This window comes from Podarcis tiliguerta, assembly GCF_965153285.1.
Source record: "Podarcis tiliguerta genome assembly, chromosome: 9".
Taxonomy (NCBI): domain Eukaryota; kingdom Metazoa; phylum Chordata; class Lepidosauria; order Squamata; family Lacertidae; genus Podarcis; species Podarcis tiliguerta.
In genome coordinates this window covers 114,812-135,558 of record NC_139542.1, presented here as the reverse complement: position 1 = coordinate 135,558, position 20,747 = coordinate 114,812, and the positions used below count along the sequence as shown (strand labels likewise).

Sequence of the window (20,747 nt, the reverse complement as noted above, 5' to 3'; positions counted from 1 at the left end):
ATAGAGCAGAGAGAGAAGTTTTTCTCCTACTCTCTCAAAACTAGAAATTGTGGACTTCCAAGAAGCTGGATGTTGGAAGGCTCAGGACGTCACACGGTGGAATCTGTGGAACTCCCTCCCACAGGAGGCAGGATGGCCACCAACTGGAATGGCTTTAAAGAAAGTGACAGATTCATGGAGGAGATTATTATTGATGGCCCTCCTTTGCCGTGGCGATGGGTCGGCGTCCCTTTGGGGCATCCGATTGGCCGCTGTGAGAACAGGATGCTGGGCCACTGGCCAGATTCTGCAGCTTCTTGTGATCTCGCGTAATCCTGGCACTTTGGGGGCTACAGGACCCATCCCTCCACCACACTGAGGGGCTGCCAGACCCCTCCCAGGGGCAGCTGGCTCTGGCCAGGCGATGCAAGTGCCTTTGGGGGGCAGGCAATGGGGGGTGGGGGGGGGAGCTTTTCCTGTCTCAGAGCTGAGCTGCCCCTTCCTCACACATCAGCTGGGAGGCAAGTTGGACAAAAGACATGAACTTTATATAGGAAACAAGAACTGGCCTCAGAGCCTGCAGCACCAGAAAGGGGGGGGGGCTGTGCAGGGGGGCAGAAGGAGCAGCTCCTGAGCAGGCAGGCAGGAGTGGTGTGGACAGCCTTCCTCCTGACCCCCCCCCCCCTGCAATTTCTCCACCATGTCAGATGCTCCCATTTGTGGGAAAGAAAGCAAACAGCTTTGAGGTGGGGGTTGTGGGGGAAGGGGGGTTTGGCCTTGCAGTTCAGTCCCAGCTCCCCTATGGAGGGGGGGGAGCAGGGGGTCAGCAGGCTGCTTTCCTTCTGCCCATTGCCAACCGGCTTCTTTGCACCGTCCAGGGCCGTGGCGCGCCAGGTGAGCCGCTGTCTGTCTGTCATGGGCTTTCAGGGTTCAGCCCCCCTTCTGTGGGGCAGGCCAGCCGGTGGCGCTTGTGGTCTGGCCTATAAAATCTGGTTGTTGAGCTGTCCTGGGTACTGTTCAAAGCGCCTGTTTGCCTCCTCACTGAGAGCATCACCTGCAGCAGAAGGACCAGAGGAGGGCATGAGGAAGAGGAGGGGACCCCCAGCAAGCCCCCCCAAAAAAACCCTCGGAAAGTACCTATATGGCAGCTGTGCACCCAGATGCGATGGCCGTCATACTTGCAGTTGCACTTCATGGCGTTGTTGGTGAAGTCGCTCTCCGCCACTTCATACCGGGGGTTAATCACCACCTGGAGGGAGGGAGGGAGGGAGGCTGAAGGGAGCTCTGTGCCCCATGGGCTGCTGGGAAGAACTGGCACCCATCCGGGGAGGGGCAGGGAGCGCTCAGAGCTGGAGGGTAGGAGGAGTGAGGCGGAAGCTCCACAGGTGCAGTGCCCCCTGCCATGCCTGTCCCACTGATTTCAACAGGGCCTGATTTAGTGCCCAGCCTTTGATGGCCTTTTGCTCAGAAGTACATCCTATGGGGCTCACTGCCAGATCAGTGTCTATGGAGTTGCATCCACAGGGCTGGATCAGGCCCTATTTATAGCAAACTAGGCGGGGGGGGGGGGGGGTAGAGAGAGGAAATCACTTCCTGCCTCTCATAAGACCAGGCTTGGCAGGGACTCCCTTAATAGAAATGGAGGGGTGGAAGGACCTCCTGTGTGTGTGTCTCCTTTGGGAGGAAATTCTGTGACAATCCCTTGCCCTCCCTGTCCACCAGGCTCTCAAGCTAAGCAGTCATGTGCCTGGGGGCTCCAGACAAACACACCCTGTTCTGAGACTACCAACCTTTATTTTACTGTAACTTAAAAGTGTCGTTATGCTTCTACTTTCCTGTATTTGCTGCCTGCACTGAAATGTAAGTAAACAATTTTTGTTTGCATTACGAAAACGTGTAGTACCTTTTCTGCAGCAGGTAAAGAGAGGAAGGTCAGTAAGCCGCAAATAAAGGTATAAAAAGGTATAACTGCCCCATTCCTAAAATTCAGGAAGCTGCAAAATGACTTTAAGTGTGTTTACTTTGCCAAAAAGGCTTCACAGCCCACTTAGCTTTTCCATTTCTCCCACATGTGGGATAGGTGGTTTAATCTACAGATTTAATCCTGAATTCATCTCCTGCCGAAGGGACCCCCAGGGCCATATAGTCCAACCCCTGCAATGCAGGAACCGCAGCTGTAGCATCCCTGACAGTTGCCATTCACACAACCTGCAGTTCACCTGTGGAGTTTGCTGCCCCCTCCCCTCCCTCTTCCGGTCTCACCTGCAGGATGTAGTTGCCAGCCTTGACGTCGGTGATGTCTATCCACTGGCAGTCAATGTCGTGGCGATAGAGGTCCCAGCAGCCCACCGTGATGCCCTGCTCCCCAAAGTTGGCACATTCATAGCGCTTGCTCACGTCTGTCCAAAAAAGGGGAGGGGGTCAAGTCCTGCCAGGGGCAGCAAACTCCTCCCTGAACCCCTGGGAAGCTGCTGCTGCTGCCAGTCAGTCCTTTCGATCCCATGCCTATCTGGGCTTCTGAGCCTCAGAGCAAAGGCAGCTGCTGCCCCCCTGCTCCCCCCCCCCACGGCCACAGGCACTCTGGCAGTTTCACCCACCCTCGTGGCATTCAGTGTCCTCCAGGCAGAAGCTGGCCTTGTGTCCCTCTGCGACTTTGGTGCCATTGGAAGTCAGGAGGTCATAGTGGGTGAAGACGTCCATGCTGTGGTAGTGCCTGGGGTGAGACATGGCAGTGTTGTGCAGTGGTTAGAGCATCGGACAAGGAGAGACCAGGGTCCATGAAGCTCCCTGGGCAACTAGCCCACCTTGCAGGGTATTTAAATGAAGAGGGCAGAGAGAGATCCATGCCTTCGCCCCCTTTAGTTCCTTGGGGGAAAAGGTGGGATATAAAGGCAACAGAATGAAAAGAGCGAGAGACCCAGCCCTGAGCCCAGAGGGAGCAAGAGAAGGGTGCTCACCCGTGACATTCGTGCCAGACCCAGGAGTGGCGCCCGGCCTTGGGGCGAAAGTCGGCCCGGCCGTTGTTGTGGATCTGCGAGGAGAATCGCAGGAGTCGGCGGTGGCCGTAGGGCCAGTTGGCATTGCGGGCGCTGCTGGACAGGCAGTTCTCCTCCGCAGCGCAGTAGAGCATGTGCAGAGGGCGGTCCTCAATGTACGCCGTCTCTTGTACCAGGGGGGCATGCAGCAGCAAGTCCGAGGCAGCTGGGAAGAGAGGAGAAGGGGAGGGGGCCGGGCCCAGCAGCTGTGGGGCTAGCCCAAGGCATAGGGCCGGCTGAAGAGCCAGCCTCTGCTGTGGGGCTGGCCCCTCTTCCTCTCAGTGACCCCACACCCGGGGCTTCAGAGCCGGCTCCCAGTGAAGGTGGGAGGGCATGTCTCTCAAAGGAGCCCCTTCCTCCCCTGACCCCCAATGGGCTTCCCAGGAGCAGCCCAGGCCCGGGGTCTCTCTCTGCCCCCCAGCAGCCCCTCCCAGCCTCACTTTCTGAGCAGATGACTCCAGCGGCGAATCGGGTGCCCGTCTTGGGGCAGTTGAGGGTGCTGTGGTGCTGGCAGTGGCTCAGCGCCATCTCGTGCCCCCCACACTTCACCCCGCTCAGCACCATCTCCGTCACGTTGCTGGCATCCCAGTACCACGTTTCCTGGAGATGGAGCACAAGAGGCAGGGCAGTGGGGCACCTTTGCCCCTCTCTGTGGCCAGCACAAGCAGAAGCACCAAACAGAAGGGCCCTCCAAGGGCCATCTAGTCCTGCCCCCTGAAATGCAGGAATGGCAACAAAAGCCTCTGGGACAGAGGGCCATCCAGCCTCTGCTTCCAAGCTCCTGAGGGAGTCTGTTGTGCTGGTTCCCAAATCCTGATCCTGCAGTGTCCGACCAGAGACCAGAGCACCAGATCCAATGGACTCTCCTGCCTTGTGGGAGCAGAGCAGCTGGTCATCTGCCAGGGCTGCTTCAGGGGGTCAGACTAGATGGCCTCTGGCGTCCCTCCCAACTCCACAGTTCTTTTGGCTAGTAGTAGCCCCCACATCCCTCTTCCTCTCCACTGGGCCTCTTCTCCTTCACCCAGCTGCCCTCCCAGGAAACCCCTCCCCCCCGACTGCCTCCTTCCCAGCCCCACGGCTGCCCCACACCTACCGTCACGGCATGCATGGCGTAGCCCAGGCCCAGTTGGCGACAGGCCACCATGGCCTCGGTGGTGCTCCAGCCTGTGCTGCAGACGGTGCCCCAGCGGCCGGCGTGCTTCACCTCCACGCGCCCCTCAAACGCGGTTCGGCCCCCGGCGATGCGGATCTGTGGGGAAGCCCAGCGATGAGCCGCCGGCTGTCCCTCCCCATCCTGTCTCGCTGCCCCTTCCCACCAGCCAAGGCCAGGAAGGCAGGCGGGCAGTGGCCAAAGGGGGGGCACGTCATGATGGGCTCAAGGGTGCCCCAGCCCTGGCCTCAAACCAAGCACTGGGGGTTGGCAGCCCCAATCAGGATAGGGGGCGTTGGGGGCTGGGCAAAGCTTGCAGGCAGCCTAGTGAAGTTCGCAGTCCTTTGGGAGGGGCTGCTGCTGCTGCTACTTGGGGGGTGGAGAGAGGACAAGGCCCCTCTTCCCTGGGGCCCCCAGTGCTGACCGTGGTCTCGTGGCCCATGTAGGGGACGTTGCAGCGCACGGCCGCGTCCTCAGTGTGCTTGCAGTCCTCCTGCGTGATGTTCTTGTGGGGGCAGCTCCAGAGGGACTTCTCGGTGCCCAGGCAGCGCACCTCATTCAGGTGGATCTGGCCCATTCCTGTGGCAGGAGAGGAAACGTTGGGCCTCTGAGAATGGCCAGCTGAGAGCCCCTTTTGGGGGGCAGTCTATGGGGAAGGTGGTGGTGGGGAGCCAGAGACGGCCTGTGCCCCCTTTCTTCACCCCAAGCCACCACCCACATTTCATTTGCTAGTCTTTTCTGTAGAAGTATATTTCCAAAGTCAGCACATATCTGCCTGGTGGGGGCGCATGCAGAGTTAGGGGACCCCCCCCCATGAACATGGAGTGCCAGGCCTTTCTGGCACCTGTGGCAGTCCAGACGGATGTGGGGGGGTGGAGGGACTGTTGGACTGGGGGGCACCCGTGAAGGAGCAGCCCAGGCCCCCCCAGCGGCTCACCTTGGCCCATGCGTGCCCCCGTCAGAGCCTCCTTGGCGCTCCCAAAGCCCAGCTCCCGGCACACGACACTGGCGGACGCCAGGCTCCACCGGTCGTCGCAGACGGTGCCCCACTCGCCGTTCTTCAGCACCTCGACCCGCCCCTCGCCGAGCTTGGCCCCTCCCTTCAGCCGTACGCGCTGCTGTGGGGAGCAAAGGGCAGTTGAGACGCCCAGGAGGTGGGGCCCTGAGGCTGCCCCACTCCACAGTCCTCAGAGGTAGTGCAGCGCAGTGGTTCGAGAGCTGGGACCTGGGAGAGACTCCAGCACCCTGGAGCTCACAGGCCGATCTTTGGGCAGCTGCCATCTCTCAGCCTGACCTGTCTTCCAGGGTTGGTGCAGGACAAAATGCTAAGAGGGTGCCAACTTGCACTCCATTTGGAGGAAAGGAGGGAGGTTTAGGTCATAATAAAGAGCTGTGTCCTGCGTTCCAGGGGTTGGACTGGATGACCCTTGGGGGTCCCTTCCAACTCCACAATTCTAGGATTCTGTGAAAGAGCGCCCCCTGCTCCCTCCTTCCTCGCTCACCTGCCCCGTCTGCTGCCGCTGCCTCTTCTTCTTCTGGGCGTTCCCGGTGGCAAACAGCGGCCCAGGGACGCAGCTGACCACGGCCGGCATCCCCGCCCTGCAGACGCCCGTGGCATTGCCCTTGTAGAACTCGAAGGAGCAGAGGGAGAGGTGCACCTCCGTCCCCAGGCAGGCCACCGAGTGCAGGCGGTAGTTGAGCGGCTGCCGCTCCAGGGAGAGCCTGCAGGGAAGAGGAGAGGGGTCAGAGGGCAGGGCTGGAAGGAGCACACAGGTGGGGCACCTGTGGGGCAGGCGTGCATCATAGCATCTGGCCCCCCCTCCAATGTCCCCTGCACTCAATACCAAGCAGGGCCCTCGGCTTCTCTGGACCTGGAATGACGGCTGCAGAAGAGCCTCTGGCTCCCTCCAAGGGCAGGAGCCGGGTGCCAGGCCTGCCCTCAGACTCCCAGGGACTCGCAAGGCCCCATTACCTCTTGGTGCCCCTAAAGTCCTCCCTGCGTCTATGTTTGGGGCGAGACCTGGAGACCGGCCTGGAAGACAGACAGACAAGGTGAGTGACGGAGCCCACCATGCACCCCTCCCTCCCTGGGGCCGGATCCTTGCAAACTCTCTGCTCATTTGCACTGCTCCGGGATGGATCAGGCCGCAGAGGCCAGCCCAGGCTTGTCAGAAGCAAGCGTGGCATCCATTCCCCCAGGACTCATGCCAGCAGACCCAGCCCCACGCAGAGAAGCCATGCAGCCCCACACCGGCAGTCATGCATTACGGGGGGAGGTCTCTTCCAGCTCTGTAGTTCTATGGCTCAATGTCTCATTTCTGCCTTGGGACACTGAAGAACAGGAGAATGCCCCCTCCTGCCCTCGCTGGGCATTCAAAGCCTCCCTCTAGCCCACCCCACTGTGCCCCACAGCACCACGCAAAATGCTGTGAGAAACCTCAAAGCTGATCGCAGTCCCCATTTTCTCCCCAGCAGCTGGCACATGTAGGATGGTAGACTGCTTCTGTAAAAGGAGGCTCCATTTAGCCAGATGGGATCCTAGCTCAGCAGCAGAGGACATGGTGTTTTGAATGCAGAAGAGCCCAGGATACCCCCCCCAAAAAAAATCTCTCTCACACACACAAAAGGCTGGGAAATATCTTTTTTCCACCTGGTGGGACCTTTGGGGAGTCACAACAGAGAGCTCAGGGCAGGATGGGCCAGGGAATGAGGCAGGGCAAACCCACTTCCTCTGGGCTTCAGGAATTTGTCTAATTCCCTTCTAAAGTGCCCCCATCTGACTTGTGGAAGCAGATTCCGTGTTCTGCAATGAAGAGCTGCCTTTTTCCCCATTGGAACTCTCCCAGCATTGGATCACTTCCTGAGTCCTGGAATTATGAAAGAGAGAGCGCCCCCCCCAAAAAAAGAAGCACTTTCTGTGTGATTTTATAAACCTTCCTCCTCTACCTCCTTTTGCCCTCAGGCTGAGCTGAAGAGCCTCCCAGAATTTGCCCTTTTCCTCAGAGAGGAAACTGATGATGCCACACAGTGGACCCAGGTTACACGGCGACTGTGTTGCGGTGGGACCTGGGTGCTCAGCTCCCTCCCAGCGCCCCCCCTTGCAGCCCACCTTTGCTTGCCTGCCTGCAAAGATGCCTCTTTCTTCCCAGCTGAAGGCACACAGAGGTGCCCTCAGCCCAGCAGTGAGTCACCGCTCAGACATCCCTGGACCAGACAGAGCACACACTGCCGCCTTTGTCCAAAGTCCTCCGCGGCCAGACGCCCATTCACATGGCTCAGGTGCTGCTGCCCCACTTTCCTTCTCCCCCCGCCCTGCCCGCTCCTTTCCTCGGAAACATTCCGGCGTCTTCCCGTGCCATTGACACACCAGCTCCCCAGGCCAAGTCAGGGTGATGGAGACGGGCAAGCGTCCATCGCAAGGCCAGAGGGCTTCTCTCCTGTCTGTCTTGTCTGTCAAATGACCCTCAGGTCCCTTCCAACTCTATAATGCTATGATTCCAACTCTGCATGGGGGGGGCGCTCCAAAGGGTCCTATCAAGACAAATGCTGCCCCCCCCAACTCTCCATGTTCCTCAGTGCCAGCCCCCGTCCGCACAGCAGAAATGGCTCAGCTCCAGGGCAGCCTAAGGCCATGAGACACTCATGCCCCTGGCAAGACAAGAAATGTCATCCGCACCTGGGGAACGCCCCAGAGAGAGGTGCTGCCCCACTGAGAGGCAGAGGAGGCAGAAAGCAGAGAGCTCAGCCCTCCAGCAGCGCCTCTGAGTCACCGGTGAACCTCCTGCCCTCAAACCGGCAGGGGAAGCATTGCAGAAAGGGGGGCTCGGTTTGGGGAGGAGGTTCACCACCTCCCCTTCTGGATCCACAGCCAGTGAATCCGGACTGAGCAGGACAGCATGGCCCCCTGTCAGGTGGGGGGTAGGGCAAGACTCAGGAGCCGGGGGGCCAGGGGCCACCTGCTGCACAGAAGCAGGGCCTCCTGGCTCCGTTACCTCTTCCGGGGGCCTGGCTTCCTCCGGCCCTTGGCAGCTCGCTTGGCCCGCCTGCGGGAGGAAAGTCAACATGGCCTCTTCAGGAAGACAGGCGAGGGGCCTGGCAGGGGGAGGTGGGGGAGCCCCCAGGGCAACATCTGGCCAACTTGGTCCCCAATCCTCCCATTCTCTAGCTGCAAGAGCTGGAGGTGCTTCCGCTGAGCAGCTTCCCACCGAGACAGCGTCCCCAAATCTAACCAAATCTAACCGTCTGAATTCAAAGCAGCTTAGCTGGCAAGACAGGAAGGTCCAAGGCAAGACAGCAACCTCCTCCAAAGACCTTGGCTCCTTGCAAGGCAAGATGGACATTGCTAGACGGGAGCTGTAGGATAGCTCAGCTCCAGGGTGGTGATGTCATTTACAGCAGTCCAAACCTATAAATTTTGGTGCCCAGAACTGGACATGGGACTCCAGGTGGAGGCTGACCAAGACAGACTAGAGCAGGACTCTGACTTCCCTTGATCAGGACACTAGACTTCTGTTGATGCAGCCTAGAATTGCATTAGCTTTTTTTTGCAGCTGCATCACACTGTGGACTCATGTCAAGCTTGTGATCGTAGAAGACCCCAAGATCCTTTTCACATGACCTGCTGTCAAGTCAGGTGTCCCCCATTCTATATACAAAGCTGGTTATCCTTGCCTAAGTGTAGAAACTGAAATTTGTCCCTATTAAACTCCATTTTGCCAGTTTTAACCCAGTTTCCCAATCTGTTAAAGGTTATCTTGAACCCGGATTCTGACTTCTGTGGCATTTGCGACACCTCCCAGTTTGGCGTAATCCTTGACAGGAATTTGCACTCAGGGGGGCAGAGCCTTAAAGGGGTCTTGACACATGGCTATGATGACGACAGTATCCAAGACTTAAGGGCAGAGGATGGGGAAGAGCCCAACGGTCCTCTCCTGGTTTCCCAACAGATGACCGCAGTGCCTGGAGACAGACAGTGAGGTCATGCATCTATAGCAGTGACCAGAGGAGGAATGACCACTGGCAGGAGCGCAGAGAAAAGAAATGCCATGGTGCAACTGACCGCCTTTCTCTGCCCCAGCTGCAACAAAACATGTCTCTCCCCTATCGGTCTCTCCAGTCACAGCTGGAACTCTTCAACAGTCTGACTTCACCCACAAAGACACCCTCCTCCATTGTCTCCAGGGACAGACACTGTTAACCAGCAATTTCACAGCATGTGACCAGTCCATTTCCCCTGCCCCCTCCCCCATCGAGGTCAGTGGCAAGACTGTCCTCCAAGGGTCTGAATGGGGGGGCATCTCGGTTCTCCCCCCTCCACGCAGTCACTCACTTGTAGAAATTGCGGTTGACCTTCTTCTCAGCAGGGAAGCCCAGCATCCCGCAGATGACGCGGCTGTTGCGGCTGCTCCAGTTCTCATCGCAGATCTGTGCCCAGCTGCCCCGGTGGCGGACTTCCACAATGCCCTCCGCCACAGGCAGTGGCCGCTTGGCGTGGGAGACAACGGGGCGCAGGCGCAGCTCCTCCACCTGGTTCTGCTCTGTCTGGAGGGAGGGAGGGAGGGAGGGTCAGCCCCAGGCAGAGACCTCTGCCCTGACTGCCTGGCCTGGCAGGGGATTGGGTTCCACCCGAGAAAGGATGCTTGAGTTGAGATTCCCACATTGCTGGGGGTTTGGAGAGGGTTGCCAGGAGGAGGAGTTGGAGGATGGAAGGTGGGACCTATCTGGTGGGAGCCTGTTGGGAAAACAACTTTTAACACCGCCCCCAAACACACACAGAAAACCAGCAGGGTCTCTAAAGTGGGGGGAGGAGGAGGAGGAGGGCAGAGACTCCTTTGCTGAGAGGAAGGAGGCATCTGGGGCTGGGGTGGAACCTCCTGCTGTTGAGAAAAGAATCCCTGGGCCCAAAAATGCAGCCACAGGGGTGTGGGGCCTGCTTAATAGAAAGCAGCATGGCTTTGCTGTGGCCAAGTGACGCCAGGCGGCCCCTACTTTCCCCTCGAGTGACGAGTCACAGAACGGAATGCTGTGGGTGTAAAACGCCTCTGGCCTTCTGCCCAGCTGGTGCCCCAGTTCCAGCCGTGACGTCACCCGCCAGCTGGAGACGGGAGGCCGTCAGGGCGGTGTGAGGAGGAAGCCCTGAGCAGAGGAAGGAAGAGCCAAGGGGGGGCTCTGTGGAGTGAGGGGTCTGCTGTAGCTTCCCAGGAGGACTTCCTGAGTTGGGCCTGGCCAGCTGGGAGAGACTTGCAGGGAAGCCCAAAACTGGGGGTGGGGAAGAGTTCACCCACCTCAAATTTCTCCAGAATATAATATGGGCAAACTGGCAATGGAAAAATGGAAGGAATGTGGCCCCAAACCAGCCCTGCCCAACTCCCAGGGACACCTCAGGCCAGGCTCCCTCTTGCCCCCCACTCCTCCCCCGCTTCCGCAGTGACCCCCTTACACCCCCAGGGCTAGATCCCAGACTGCGCTAACAGTGACGTTAAAGCCCCACATAGGAATGCGCCTGGAAAAGTCTGTGCGCTGGAGCCACGAGACATTTTTCCTGGAAAATCACCCTCCAACTGAACATTTGCTCTCCCTTCGTGGAGGAAACGCGTCCCAGCCAGCTGGCCACAGGCAGCTGCAAGAGGAACATCTGGCCAGAGCTACCTTGCTCTCGCTTGCTGTTTCCTACTCTTTCTCGCCTGCCATAGATGCATGAACACCCACACCTGGGCAGCCCATGAAGCTGAGGCTGGAAGATTCAGGGTAGCTGAATCCTTCCTCAAGAGGGACTGAGCCCCAAGCAACAGGCCCAGGCACGAAGGCAGGCCTGGCCCAGCTGGGGGCCCTTCTTCCTTCCTTCCTCCCCCCCCCCCTGCCCCGCCTGGGCCTCCTCCAGTCTCTTTCAGGGAACATCCTGTGCTCTTCCAAGCCTTCCACTTCTGACTAATGCAGCCTTGTTGGGACCCACATGCTTAGGGAGCAGTTGTCTGCAGCAGGAACAGGGATCCCCCTAGCTCCCACTGCCTCTGCTCCCACAGGCACAGCAGCCCTGCCGGCCTCCCCCCCTGCCCCTGCCTCCAAGCAAACGTCCCCCCCACCCACCTCAATCACATTGGAGTCCACAAAGCCAGGGATGCGCTCGTCTTTGCAGATGACACCGGCGTCTTCTTCGTGGGAGCAGTCGCTGTTGCCCCAGCCCCTCGACCGGCAGTCCGTGATGCTCTTCTCGCTGCCCCCACAGTTCACATTGTCCAGCCAGATGCGCCCTGCAAAGCCGTAGCCAGGAGGAGTCAGGTGGGTGATGGAGAGGGAGAAAAAGAAAGAAAGAAAGAAAGAAAGAAAGAAAGAAAGAAAAGGAGAGAGCACTCAGCCTAACCTGAGAGCATCTCTAGCCAGAGACTTTTCCTTAGTCAATCTTGGATGCCTGCTCCTTAGGACTGGCTGAGCTTACCCAGCAAAGAGGAGAAATGCTCTCTGCATATGCTTAAATGCACAATCTTTTAGTATTCCTTCACTGGTTCTGCAAGATTGTGGCCTAGAAAGTGAGGAGCCAGTGTGGTTTTGTGGTTAGAGTGTCAAACCAGGAGAGACCAGGGTTCAAGTCTCCATTTGCCCATAAAGCTCACTGGGTGACCATGGGCCAGTCCGTGCCTTTCAGCCTTACCCACCTCACAGGGTTGTTGTGCAGATTAAATGAGGAGTGGGAGAAGCACGTGCTCCAGTGTGAGCTCCTTATTTAAGTGCAATAAACAATTACATAATATTATGTATTTAAACAATCTGTGGCCTTTTAAACTGCATGGTGTGCTTGTTACTATGTTATGTATTTTGTGATTTTTTTTATTTTGTGAAGCACCCTGCGATCTCCTAGAAATTTAATAAAATAAAATGTGAAGCCTGGATCAGATCAAGGCTGCAGCTTATGAGTGTCTCCTCTTCTCAAGAATGAAACAGTGCAGGGGCTGCCCCGCCCCCCCCCCACCCCAGCGCCCCTTGCCCCGGCCCTCGATGCTCACCGATGCCTTTGCCATACTTGGCGCTGTGAGTCCAGCCGGTGGCGGCCACAAAGCCCAAGTGGCGGCAGAGGACGTGGGCGTTGGCCAGAGTGAAGTCGTCGTCGCAAATGGTGCCCCACTCCTGGCCATAGAAGACCTCAATGCGGCCCTCGTTGTGCTTGCGGGGGTAGCCAGCCAGCCGGAACTGCAGCTTGGGGCCAGCTGGGGTGCTCTGCGCTGTGGGTGCCGCTGGGGTGCTCTGCTGGGCGGCGCTCACCCCCAGCCAGACACCACACAGCAGCCCAAGCGCCTCCCACAGAGCAAGACCCATCGTCCTGGCTGCCTGGACCTGGAGGGGAAGAGAGGGAGCTTGAGGGGGGAGTACCCCCAGGGCCCAGGCAGGCAGTCGCGGCCCCGCAAGTTCAGCCTCGCGGTCGTCCTGCCCCAGCGAGGCCATTCCTCCACCCGGGAGCACAGAGCAAATCCCCGCGGCCATCCAGCGCCCTTGCCCAGGACCAGAGGCGCCCCACCCCGCTTCTCCTGCTGAACTGGCGCGGATGCTGCTCCCAAGGGGCCGGAACAAGTCCCCCCGCCGCATAAGAAGCCTCTCGTCCACAGGAGCCCCTTCCGCTGGCCCAGGTGGGCGCCACTTGGGGATCGAGTCACCCTGCGGAACTGTCGAGGGGCTTTTAACTTTCGCAAAAAAGAGGGTGGCCGGTGGGCAACCTGAGACGCGCGGAGGGAAGGAAAGCGGAGGCGGCTTTGGCCCCTCCTGGGCCGGGCAGAGAGCCCTTCGGGCGGAGGAGGCAGCCGGCGGCCGCATTGGCCGAGCCGGGACTTTTAAAAGGAGAAGGTGGTTGCGAGCCGGGAGAGCGAGATGGAGCCTCCACGGGCAGAGGCCGTCTACCTTCTCCCGTCGGGGCCTTGCGAGAGGAACCGCGGCCCGCCCGCCCGCCCCCGCGAGGAGTCCTGGCCTCCAGTGGCCGGGCGGGGAGGCGTCTGGAGACCCCCTTCCTCCCCCGTCCCCTGTCCCGCCTCCCAGCTGCCCCGGGATGCCGCGGGGTCCCACGCAGCCGCCGACCCCGGAGCTCCCCCGTCCTCCCGGCCAGGCTCGGGGGCGGCCTCTGCCCTGGGCGCCTGCTTCGGAGACGGCGTCGCGTCTTCCAAGTTCCCCCTCCCGCTCGCCCAGCTCCATCTCATCCCGAAGGAGCGCGCGCCTCCGGTGCGCTCCCCGCAAGAGCCGTCCTCGTCGCCCCGCCCGGGGTCCCCGCTGACCTCGGCTGAGCTGCGCCGCCTCCACTGCGTCCCCGCCGCCGCCTCCGAGCCGCGCTGCCCCGCTGTTCAAGGCCAGGCGACTAACGGGCCGCCCCCGGCCGGCCTCTCCTTCACCCCGCCCCCGGCCGGCCTGCTCGCGCTTGGCTCGGGCCGGCGGGGCGGGCGCAGGGAGCAGCCCCCGGGCAGCGGGAGAGGCGCAGGCGCGCCGCCACCGAAGAGCATCGGGGGCTCCGCTTCGGACGGGGCGGGCGCAGCTCCGCGGCGGGAGGGAGGGAGAAGCCTGGCTGGAAGGCCCCTCCCTGCGTAAGGCGGGACGGGGAGCTCCCGGGAGCCGAGAGGGTCTCGAGCCAGCAGCAACAGCAAGAGGAGGCGCGCAGGGCGATCCTATAGCGGAGACCAATGGCTGGGCCACGCAGCCTACTTTCCGCCAGAAAACCACCTTGGAGAGGAAAAAGGCACCTCTTGCAGTCGAAGGAAGGAGCCCTCTCCAAGGAGTGGGGTGTGGTCGGGACTCCGCTTCAGACCCCACAAGGGGCGTCTCCTCCAGGGCCTCCGACTAGCTCTGGGTCAGGAGAGGACGCCGGATTAAGCACTGGAACTCCCTGCCTCAGGATGCAGTGATGGTCACCAACTTGGATGACTTTAGAATTCATGGAGAAGCCTACTTGGTTTTTCCCTGGTATGCAGTGCATTCCCCTAGAGCATATCCCCCCGTTTTCTTCTTCCCCCACAAACCCCCTCCCCCCCCCAAGAAACCAAATAAAAAAGGAGTCATGGCAGCTTTTAAACTGATTGAGGGATGAAAGCCCCAGAGTAATTCAGTCCTGGAGACATGCCATAGTCCCCCCGATCCAAATGCTCAAGGAGACCTTGACAGGATGAATGAAATCAAGGAAGCATCCGAAAGCAGAGGCACGGACGCAATGGGCGACTTCCGCTGTGCTCACCTAGGCGGGCTGCATGTGGGCACGACAAAGAGGCCGGGTTTCTAGGCGTCCTAAACGCGCTGGAACAGCCGGTGCTGGAACCAAGCAGGGCGCAAGCGCCCTCTAGTGGGGAAACAGCAGCCCTGCCCGGCCGCCCGCTACTGATTTCAGAGGACTCTGTAGGAGCAGGGACGTCGCTTGCGGGTGCTGTACTTCTTGAGGCTCAGTTGACCTGAGTGACGTGGAAACTGGGAAAACCCTCCATCAGCTTTGGCTGGTGACCCAGCTGCATCCTTATCTGGACAGGGACAGCCTAACGTCCATTGTCTATGCTCTCCTCATCTCTAAGTTAGATTACTGCAAGGCATTATACGTGGGGCTGCCTCTGGAGACAGTCAGCTGGTGCAGAATTCAGAAGCCAGGTTGCTCACCAGGGCAAGAGGGTTGGAGAATATGGCACTGATCCTGGTGCAACTGCACTGGCTGCCGATGAGTTTCTGGGCCCAATTCAAAGCACTGGTTTTGACCTATCAAAGCCTTAAACAGCTCAGGATCGCAATACCTCAAGAACCGCCTCCTTCAATATGAAGGTACTTGGACCCTGAGATCATCTTCTGAGGCCCTTCTTTGTTCCCTTTCAAGCAGGCCTTCAAGGATACTCTCTGAAATGCTGTGGGGACGGGGTTATTGGTTGGTTTGTTTCTTGTTTTTATTGCGTATTTCGTGTTTTTCTCTTTTATTTTATGTTGTGATTGCCCCAAAATCTAGGGATGAAGTGTGATATACAAACAAACAAACAAACAAAATAAAATAAAAATTCCATACTGCAGATGCCTCTCAGCTGAGAGGCCATGGGGTTCGGCAGAAGCCCCTTCCCATGCCAGAGAAGAGCCACCCTCAGCCATGCAGCTGCTGCTGCGGGAGCTCTGCCCGCCTCCTCTGGGCTCCAAGGGCAGGAGAGGCTTTGGCCCCGCCCTGCTGGGATCCTAAGCTGGATGCCAGTCCTTCCTGAGGGCCCAGGTCAGGCCCTTGTCGGCGCTGGGAGGGTCCAGTGGTCAAGCGCAGGTCATTCCCTCCTCCTGGATGTGCAATGTGTCCTCCCGCGTGGTCTCTAGGGGGAAAGGTGGGGCAGGAAGGCATCACAGAAATGTAGAGTGGGAAGGGACCCTAGGGTCATCTAGTCCAACCCCAGAACGCAGGAATCTCAACTAAAGCATCCATGATGGAAACGGAACAAGTGCCCTGTGGCTGCTGCTAGATCACCCCAAAGGGGACCCCGCTCGTCCAGCCTCCTGGCTACCCCCCCCCCCCGTTGCCAGACAGATGCCCATCCTGGGAAACCCGTCAGCGAGTCCAGAGTGCGACAGACCCCACTCCTCTCTTGCGGCTTCCCCGCCCGGACCGACTCCGCATTGCGGCCGAGAAGCTCTTCGGGGGTCCAGGACGGACCTGCAGCGCGGGGATCCTCCCGCCCACGGATACGCGCGCTCCCACCCGAGACCTACGAGCTCCGGAGTCACGAAGCAAAAGTTTCGACAGCGTTTCTGACGTCGCAGCCAACCCCAACCCCCCGGGGGACTTGCCACCACGCTTCCAAATACAAACGCGTTTCTTTCCTCTTTTTTTCCGTCGGTTGGGGATTATTTTTTCCTTTAAGGCGGCCTCTCGCCTGAATGTCCGCTCCAGAAAGCGGAGTATTTTATCAAACTTTTTTTTGTCCCGTCGAAGTTTTGATGTTTCTGGTCTTGTAACGTCCCAAATGCAGAGGCAAACTTTGGATCACGAAACCAGTTCGCTTCGAAGCTTTCCTTGGCGGTGGCCACGTCGTCCGGGATGAGGCCCCCGAGCAGAGAAAGGGCCCCCCGGGCGGCCGCCCTTCGAGGCTGCTTCCGGCCAGAGGGCGGCCCCGAGCGCGGCCGCCTGCCCCCTCCGGCCCGCCCCTTGTCGGCCGGGCTGAGCCAGGCGAGCGCCCCTATCCCTGGCCTGGGGGCGGAGCTGCCCCTCCCCGCCCGGCGGCTTCCGCTCCGTCGGCAAAGGCCCTCCCCGCGCCGAGAGGCGGCGGCGGCGCTGACAGATCCGGAGCGGCTGGGCTGCCCGCGGCGACTCTTCCGGATGGACCCGCCGGTCAAGGCCGGGCCGCTCCTGCTCCAGCAGCCGTCGGGGCTGCGCATCGGCGCCAAGGTAAGGGCGTCCTGCCGCGGCCGGGGCCCCTCGGCGGGCGTTGCTCCGAGCGCCACCCGCCCGCCCGCCCGCCCGCCGGCGCTTCCGGGATGGGGCGCTGCCGGCAGCGCGGTCTCTGCGCGGGCGGCCGAGGGGCGACTCTCCTGGACCCGGCGCGGCCCGGAAGCGCGGCCCCGCCCTGTCCGCGCCGCCCCTTCGGGATGGGGGCCCCGTGGGCTGCTCTGCCTCGACCACCTCCCTGCCCGAGGCCCATCCGGGCCCCGCTCCTGGGCTGCTAGGGGCACCTCCCGTGCTCTCCCTTCTTCTGACGCCCCGTCGAAGCCAGAGGAGCCGCGCGCGGAGGAAGCGGCGGCGGCAGCAGCAGCGTTCATTCCTGCCGCTCGGGCGCCTTGTCTCGCCCTCCGGGGCCGCCCGTCCAGCTTCCAACTCTGGGTCTGGTCCCGGCGAGGGCTCTGCTCTCTTCTCAGGGCTTCCCGGCCCTTTCCACAAACGTGCGCCAGACGAGCGCCCCCCCCCCCAGCGCCCCGGGGTGCTAATAGGGGTACCTGGTTTGGCCCAGACGGGGTGGGGCGTCGTGGCCGCTGCAGGGAGCAGAACTGGACCAGGCCGGATTGACCACTCTCCTTGAACCCTGACTTGGAGGCACCTGTTGGGCCTCTCATATGCCAGCTGAAGGCAGCGAGGGGAGGGCAGACCCTTCCCTGGCTATATGCAAATTCCCTGCTTGCAGAAAGGCAGGCTCCAAGTGCACCGACTGTGTGTCCCTGCGCTCCTTTGCCCCCATTTCCGCTCTGCCTCTCGTTGCAGCGATGGAAGAAGAGCTGGTTTGTGCTCTACCCGGCCAGCCCGCATGGTGTGGCGCGCCTGGAGTTCTTCGACGGCAAGGAGGGTCCCGTGCCAGCGGAGCGAGTGGGCACCAGGCGCCTGGACAAGAAGATTGTGCGCCTGGCGGACTGCGTGAGCGTGGCCCCCGCCCCAGACGGCAGCCCCAAGGAGGGCCTTTCCGCCTTCCGCCTGGAGACCAGCGAGCGCAGCTACCTCTTTGCCGCTGAGCCCCAGGAGGCGGCCGACTGGATGGCCAAGCTCTGCGAGGCAGCCTTTCTGGTGAGCCCACCCTGGGGTGGCGGTGGGGGGTCTCGGCCCTTGCCTGAAACCCTGCTCAGCTGCTGCTGCCAGCCAGTGTAGACAATACTGTGCTGGCTCTGCATAAGGCAGCTCCCGATGTTCCAGGGACGGTGGAGGGCTGGTCAGCCTTGGCTGGTGGGAAGAGCCCCCCACTTCACTCCTTGCCCCCCCCTGGCCGTGCTCAGGGGCGGCAGGGGTGCTGTACATGCCAGGGATGCCCTGGATGCCCCCTGCAGCAGAGGAGCTGCCATTCCTGGGAAGGGCTGGGGGTGTCTGCTGACGTTCTTCTCTCCCGGCAGGGCAACCCTGGCAAAGCAGCACAGCCTGCAGCCGACTGCGCTGGGGGGCGACCCCTGGAGATGGCCATGAACGCCATTTATTACTCCCGAGAGGAAGGTAGGAGGCGCTCGGGAGCAGAGCTGGCTCCACCCTGTCCCCGTCAGACTTTCAGCCCATTCCCCCCCCCCCGTAGTTTGGGTGGTGGGGCAGAGGGAGTGCCATAGGAAGTCACGGCTGCTGCAGGACAGAATTGCATGCTGGGAGTCCCCCGCTTTGGAAAACGCAGCTTAGGCTGGGAGGATTCTGGCTGCCAGGGCTGCTGATTCTGGGGTGACGGCTGCTGGGTCGGGTGCCTGCCCCCCCCCCCGAGGGTCCCTGGGGGTCGCCTGCTCTGACTCTCCCCCTTGGCCACAGTCAGCGAGTTCTGGGTGACGGTGCAGAAGACGGAGGCTGCTGAGCGCTGCAAGCTGCAGGGGGTCTACGTGCTCAAGGCGTCCGGCGAGGGCCTCATCCTTGGGGACCCCCACTCCAACCAGCCCCTCTTCACCTGGCCCTACCGCCTGCTCCGCAGATATGGCCGGGACAAGGTGGGTCCAGGAGGAGGGGTGCATGGGGGAGGGAGAGGCAGGTAGGCGGGGGGGGGGGAGGCTGCATTACTGGGGGCAGGACCATGGGGGCAGGATCATGGAAGCCCAAGGAGTGATTTAGTTGAGATTCCTGCATTGCAGGGGGGTTGGACTAGATGCCCCTCAGGGACCCTTTCAATTCTGCAACTCTGTGAACAGGAGGAGCTGCTCTTGCTCGCTGTCTGTCAAAGAGCTGCCCTGGGAGAGCTGGTGCTGGGGCTGGGCTCCCTCAGTGGTTGAGGAGGTGCCCAGCTGGCACTGGGTGGGGCAGTGGGGAGCAGGCCCCGGCCTTCTGTGCTGCCCAAGAGCTTTACGGCCAGCTGAGGGCTCTTGCTGGCCCTGTGGGATTCTGGCTGGCGGGGCTTGTGCTCAGAGCGGGCGGAGCAGGGGCGGGGGAGGTTCCTGTGCCCCTCAAAGGGTGCCTCTTGGCCCCGGGGCTCCTTTGCGGCCCCTGACTGTGCCCGCTCTCTGCCCCGCAGGTGATGTTCTCCTTTGAAGCCGGCCGGCGCTGTGAGTCTGGGCCAGGCAACTTCACCTTTGAGACCAAGCAGGGCAACGAGATCTTCCACGTGGTGGAGGCGGCCATTCAGGCGCAGAAGGCACAGGTGGTTGAGCATCGCCACAGCACCTGCTCCCTGGACGCCGAGGTGGGCCAGCTCCCGGGCGCCCTGGCCGGCTCGCTCAGCCTGGAGGGGGAGAGCCTGGCGCCCGCTCTGGCCCCCGAGAGACCCGGCCTGCGCCCGGCCCTGGCCGCCAAGCTCAGCGCTGCCACTGCCGCGGAGGAAGAGGAGGCGGCGGCCCCCGCCAAGGGGCTGGGCCTGCGGGACCCTCTGGCCAAGTGGCCCAGCACTCCCCCCCGCTCCCCACTCCCTGAGGTGCCAGGACACCCACTGCCCCCCGAGGACGCGGGCAACGTCTACTCCGAGCCTCTGGACGCGCTCAGGGCCCCTCGCCCCCGGCCGGACGCCCTCTATGCGGAACCCGTGGACAGCCGGCGCGAGGGGGGCAAGGAGCGTTGCCCTCCCCAGAGCAAACTGCTGTATGAGGAGGTGGGCCCTGGCGGCGGCCAGGACAAGCACAGCGGCAAGGTGCACATCTACGACGAGCCGGAGGGGCGGGCCCAGTGGCCGGTGCCCACCCCCACTGCCATCTACGACGAGGCCCGCCTCCCCTGCGAGGCCTGGCGGACGCAGGGCATGGAGAGCCCGGCTGGCTACGAGCTGCCCTGCCTGCCGGGGACGGGGGAATATTCAGTGCCGGCCTTCCCCCCGAAGCAAGGCCTCTCCAAGCCCCCCAAGCCCTGCCCGGCCCCCAAGCCCCCCCGCACCCACAAGAAGCCCCCCCAGCCTGGAGCCCCCAGGCTGGCCCCTGGCAACAGCAACAACAACAACAGTGGCCGCGGGGGGGAGGAGCCCCTCTACAGCAAGGTGGTGAAGCCCCCCCTGGCCAGCCCCGGTCGCTCAGGGGGGAGCAGTCGGAAGGAGCAGTCGGTGGACGAGAGCCGGCCGGCCTCCGTCTACGAAGACCTGGGTGAGATCTGATGGCTCCCAGGGAAGTCGGGGGGGGGGCAGGGGACCCCCTTGGGTCCTTGCAGGATCCGTCTTGGGCAATATTTTTCTACAGATGTCTATTTTCATATTAAAGCATTTTGTTTCAGTGGAGCTGAATGCACTTGGGGGGTGGGGCTGAATGCCCCAGGGGGGCAACGGGTGGGGGGGGGGCTGAGCAAAGCAGGTGTTTGGAGCTGCTTTGGGAGGCTGCAGTTTGGAGCAGGCCAGGAGAGGGGAAGCTGAGCCCTGCCAACTGTCGGGGTGGGTTCCCCCCATCTTCCCCTGGTCCCAAGGGCCCCTCCAATGTGGGGTGTCCTGCTTCAGAGCATTGGACTATCTCCTTCAACTGGGGGGTCTGCCCCACTTCATTTTTTCTGGGTGGGGGGGGGGGAGAGATGCCCCTTTCCTGGCCCCTGAACTGCCTGGGAGTGTTGAGCCACCCCCCCCCCGCTTCCTTTTACTAGTCCCAGGCAGAACTCCCTCCCCCAAAAGATGCAGCCTGGGGGTGCCAAGGCGGAAGAGGCCCAGGGAGCGGCTGCAGCCCCCGCCTCCTGCGCTGCTTCCTCCTCTGTGGCTTCCCAGCAGGTTCCCTCTTCTGTCTTCCCCACAGCTGGGGGGGGGGGAGTGCCCTGCTCTTGCGGG

At 61.3% G+C, this 20,747-nt stretch overlaps 3 protein-coding genes across 8 annotated transcripts in view; 1 reads left to right on the top strand and 2 right to left on the bottom strand.

The window, feature by feature from the left end:
* LOC310657504 (maestro heat-like repeat family member 5) overlaps positions 1–20,747 on the bottom strand; it is a 132,222-nt gene that overhangs the window by 169 nt on the left and 111,306 nt on the right. The window lies entirely within an intron of this gene.
* LOXL3 (lysyl oxidase like 3) lies at positions 506–13,556 on the bottom strand. Of its 5 annotated transcripts, XM_083398320.1 has the most exons (16): positions 13,051–13,353; positions 12,165–12,492; positions 11,251–11,414; positions 9,494–9,705; positions 8,157–8,207; positions 6,137–6,196; positions 5,667–5,886; positions 5,102–5,282; positions 4,589–4,743; positions 4,108–4,263; positions 3,455–3,614; positions 2,937–3,180; positions 2,577–2,692; positions 2,242–2,378; positions 1,117–1,228; positions 506–1,033 (listed from the first exon to the last, which is right to left on the bottom strand). In XM_083398320.1, the coding sequence occupies exons 1-16, from the start codon at positions 13,336–13,338 to the stop codon at positions 960–962; spliced, it is 2,658 nt and encodes an 885-aa protein (XP_083254446.1). In that variant the 5' UTR covers positions 13,339–13,353; the 3' UTR covers positions 506–959. The 5 variants fall into 5 exon arrangements, with proteins under 5 accessions (XP_083254446.1, XP_083254444.1, XP_083254442.1 ...); XM_083398318.1 differs by lacking the exons at positions 8,157–8,207; positions 13,051–13,353 and adding an exon at positions 13,419–13,556; XM_083398316.1 differs by lacking the exon at positions 8,157–8,207.
* DOK1 (docking protein 1) lies at positions 16,377–20,211 on the top strand. Its single transcript, XM_083456730.1, has 5 exons — positions 16,377–16,525; positions 17,333–17,629; positions 17,950–18,046; positions 18,344–18,516; positions 19,035–20,211. The coding sequence occupies exons 1-5, from the start codon at positions 16,457–16,459 to the stop codon at positions 20,094–20,096; spliced, it is 1,698 nt and encodes a 565-aa protein (XP_083312856.1). The 5' UTR covers positions 16,377–16,456; the 3' UTR covers positions 20,097–20,211.

Coding starts and splice junctions, on each gene's coding strand:
- LOXL3 (XM_083398320.1), bottom strand. CDS start 13,338: ATGGAGCTGGGCGAGCGGGAGGGGGAACTTGGAAGACGCGACGCCGTC. Junction 5,283..5,666: donor AGCGGCAGCAGACGGGGCAG/GTGAGCGAGGAA, acceptor TGCTCCCCACAG/CAGCGCGTACGGCTGAAGGG. Junction 2,693..2,936: donor GTCTGGCACGAATGTCACGG/GTGAGCACCCTT, acceptor GTCTCACCCCAG/GCACTACCACAGCATGGACG.
- DOK1 (XM_083456730.1), top strand. CDS start 16,457: ATGGACCCGCCGGTCAAGGCCGGGCCGCTCCTGCTCCAGCAGCCGTCG. Junction 17,630..17,949: donor TCTGCGAGGCAGCCTTTCTG/GTGAGCCCACCC, acceptor CTCTCCCGGCAG/GGCAACCCTGGCAAAGCAGC. Junction 18,047..18,343: donor TTATTACTCCCGAGAGGAAG/GTAGGAGGCGCT, acceptor CCTTGGCCACAG/TCAGCGAGTTCTGGGTGACG.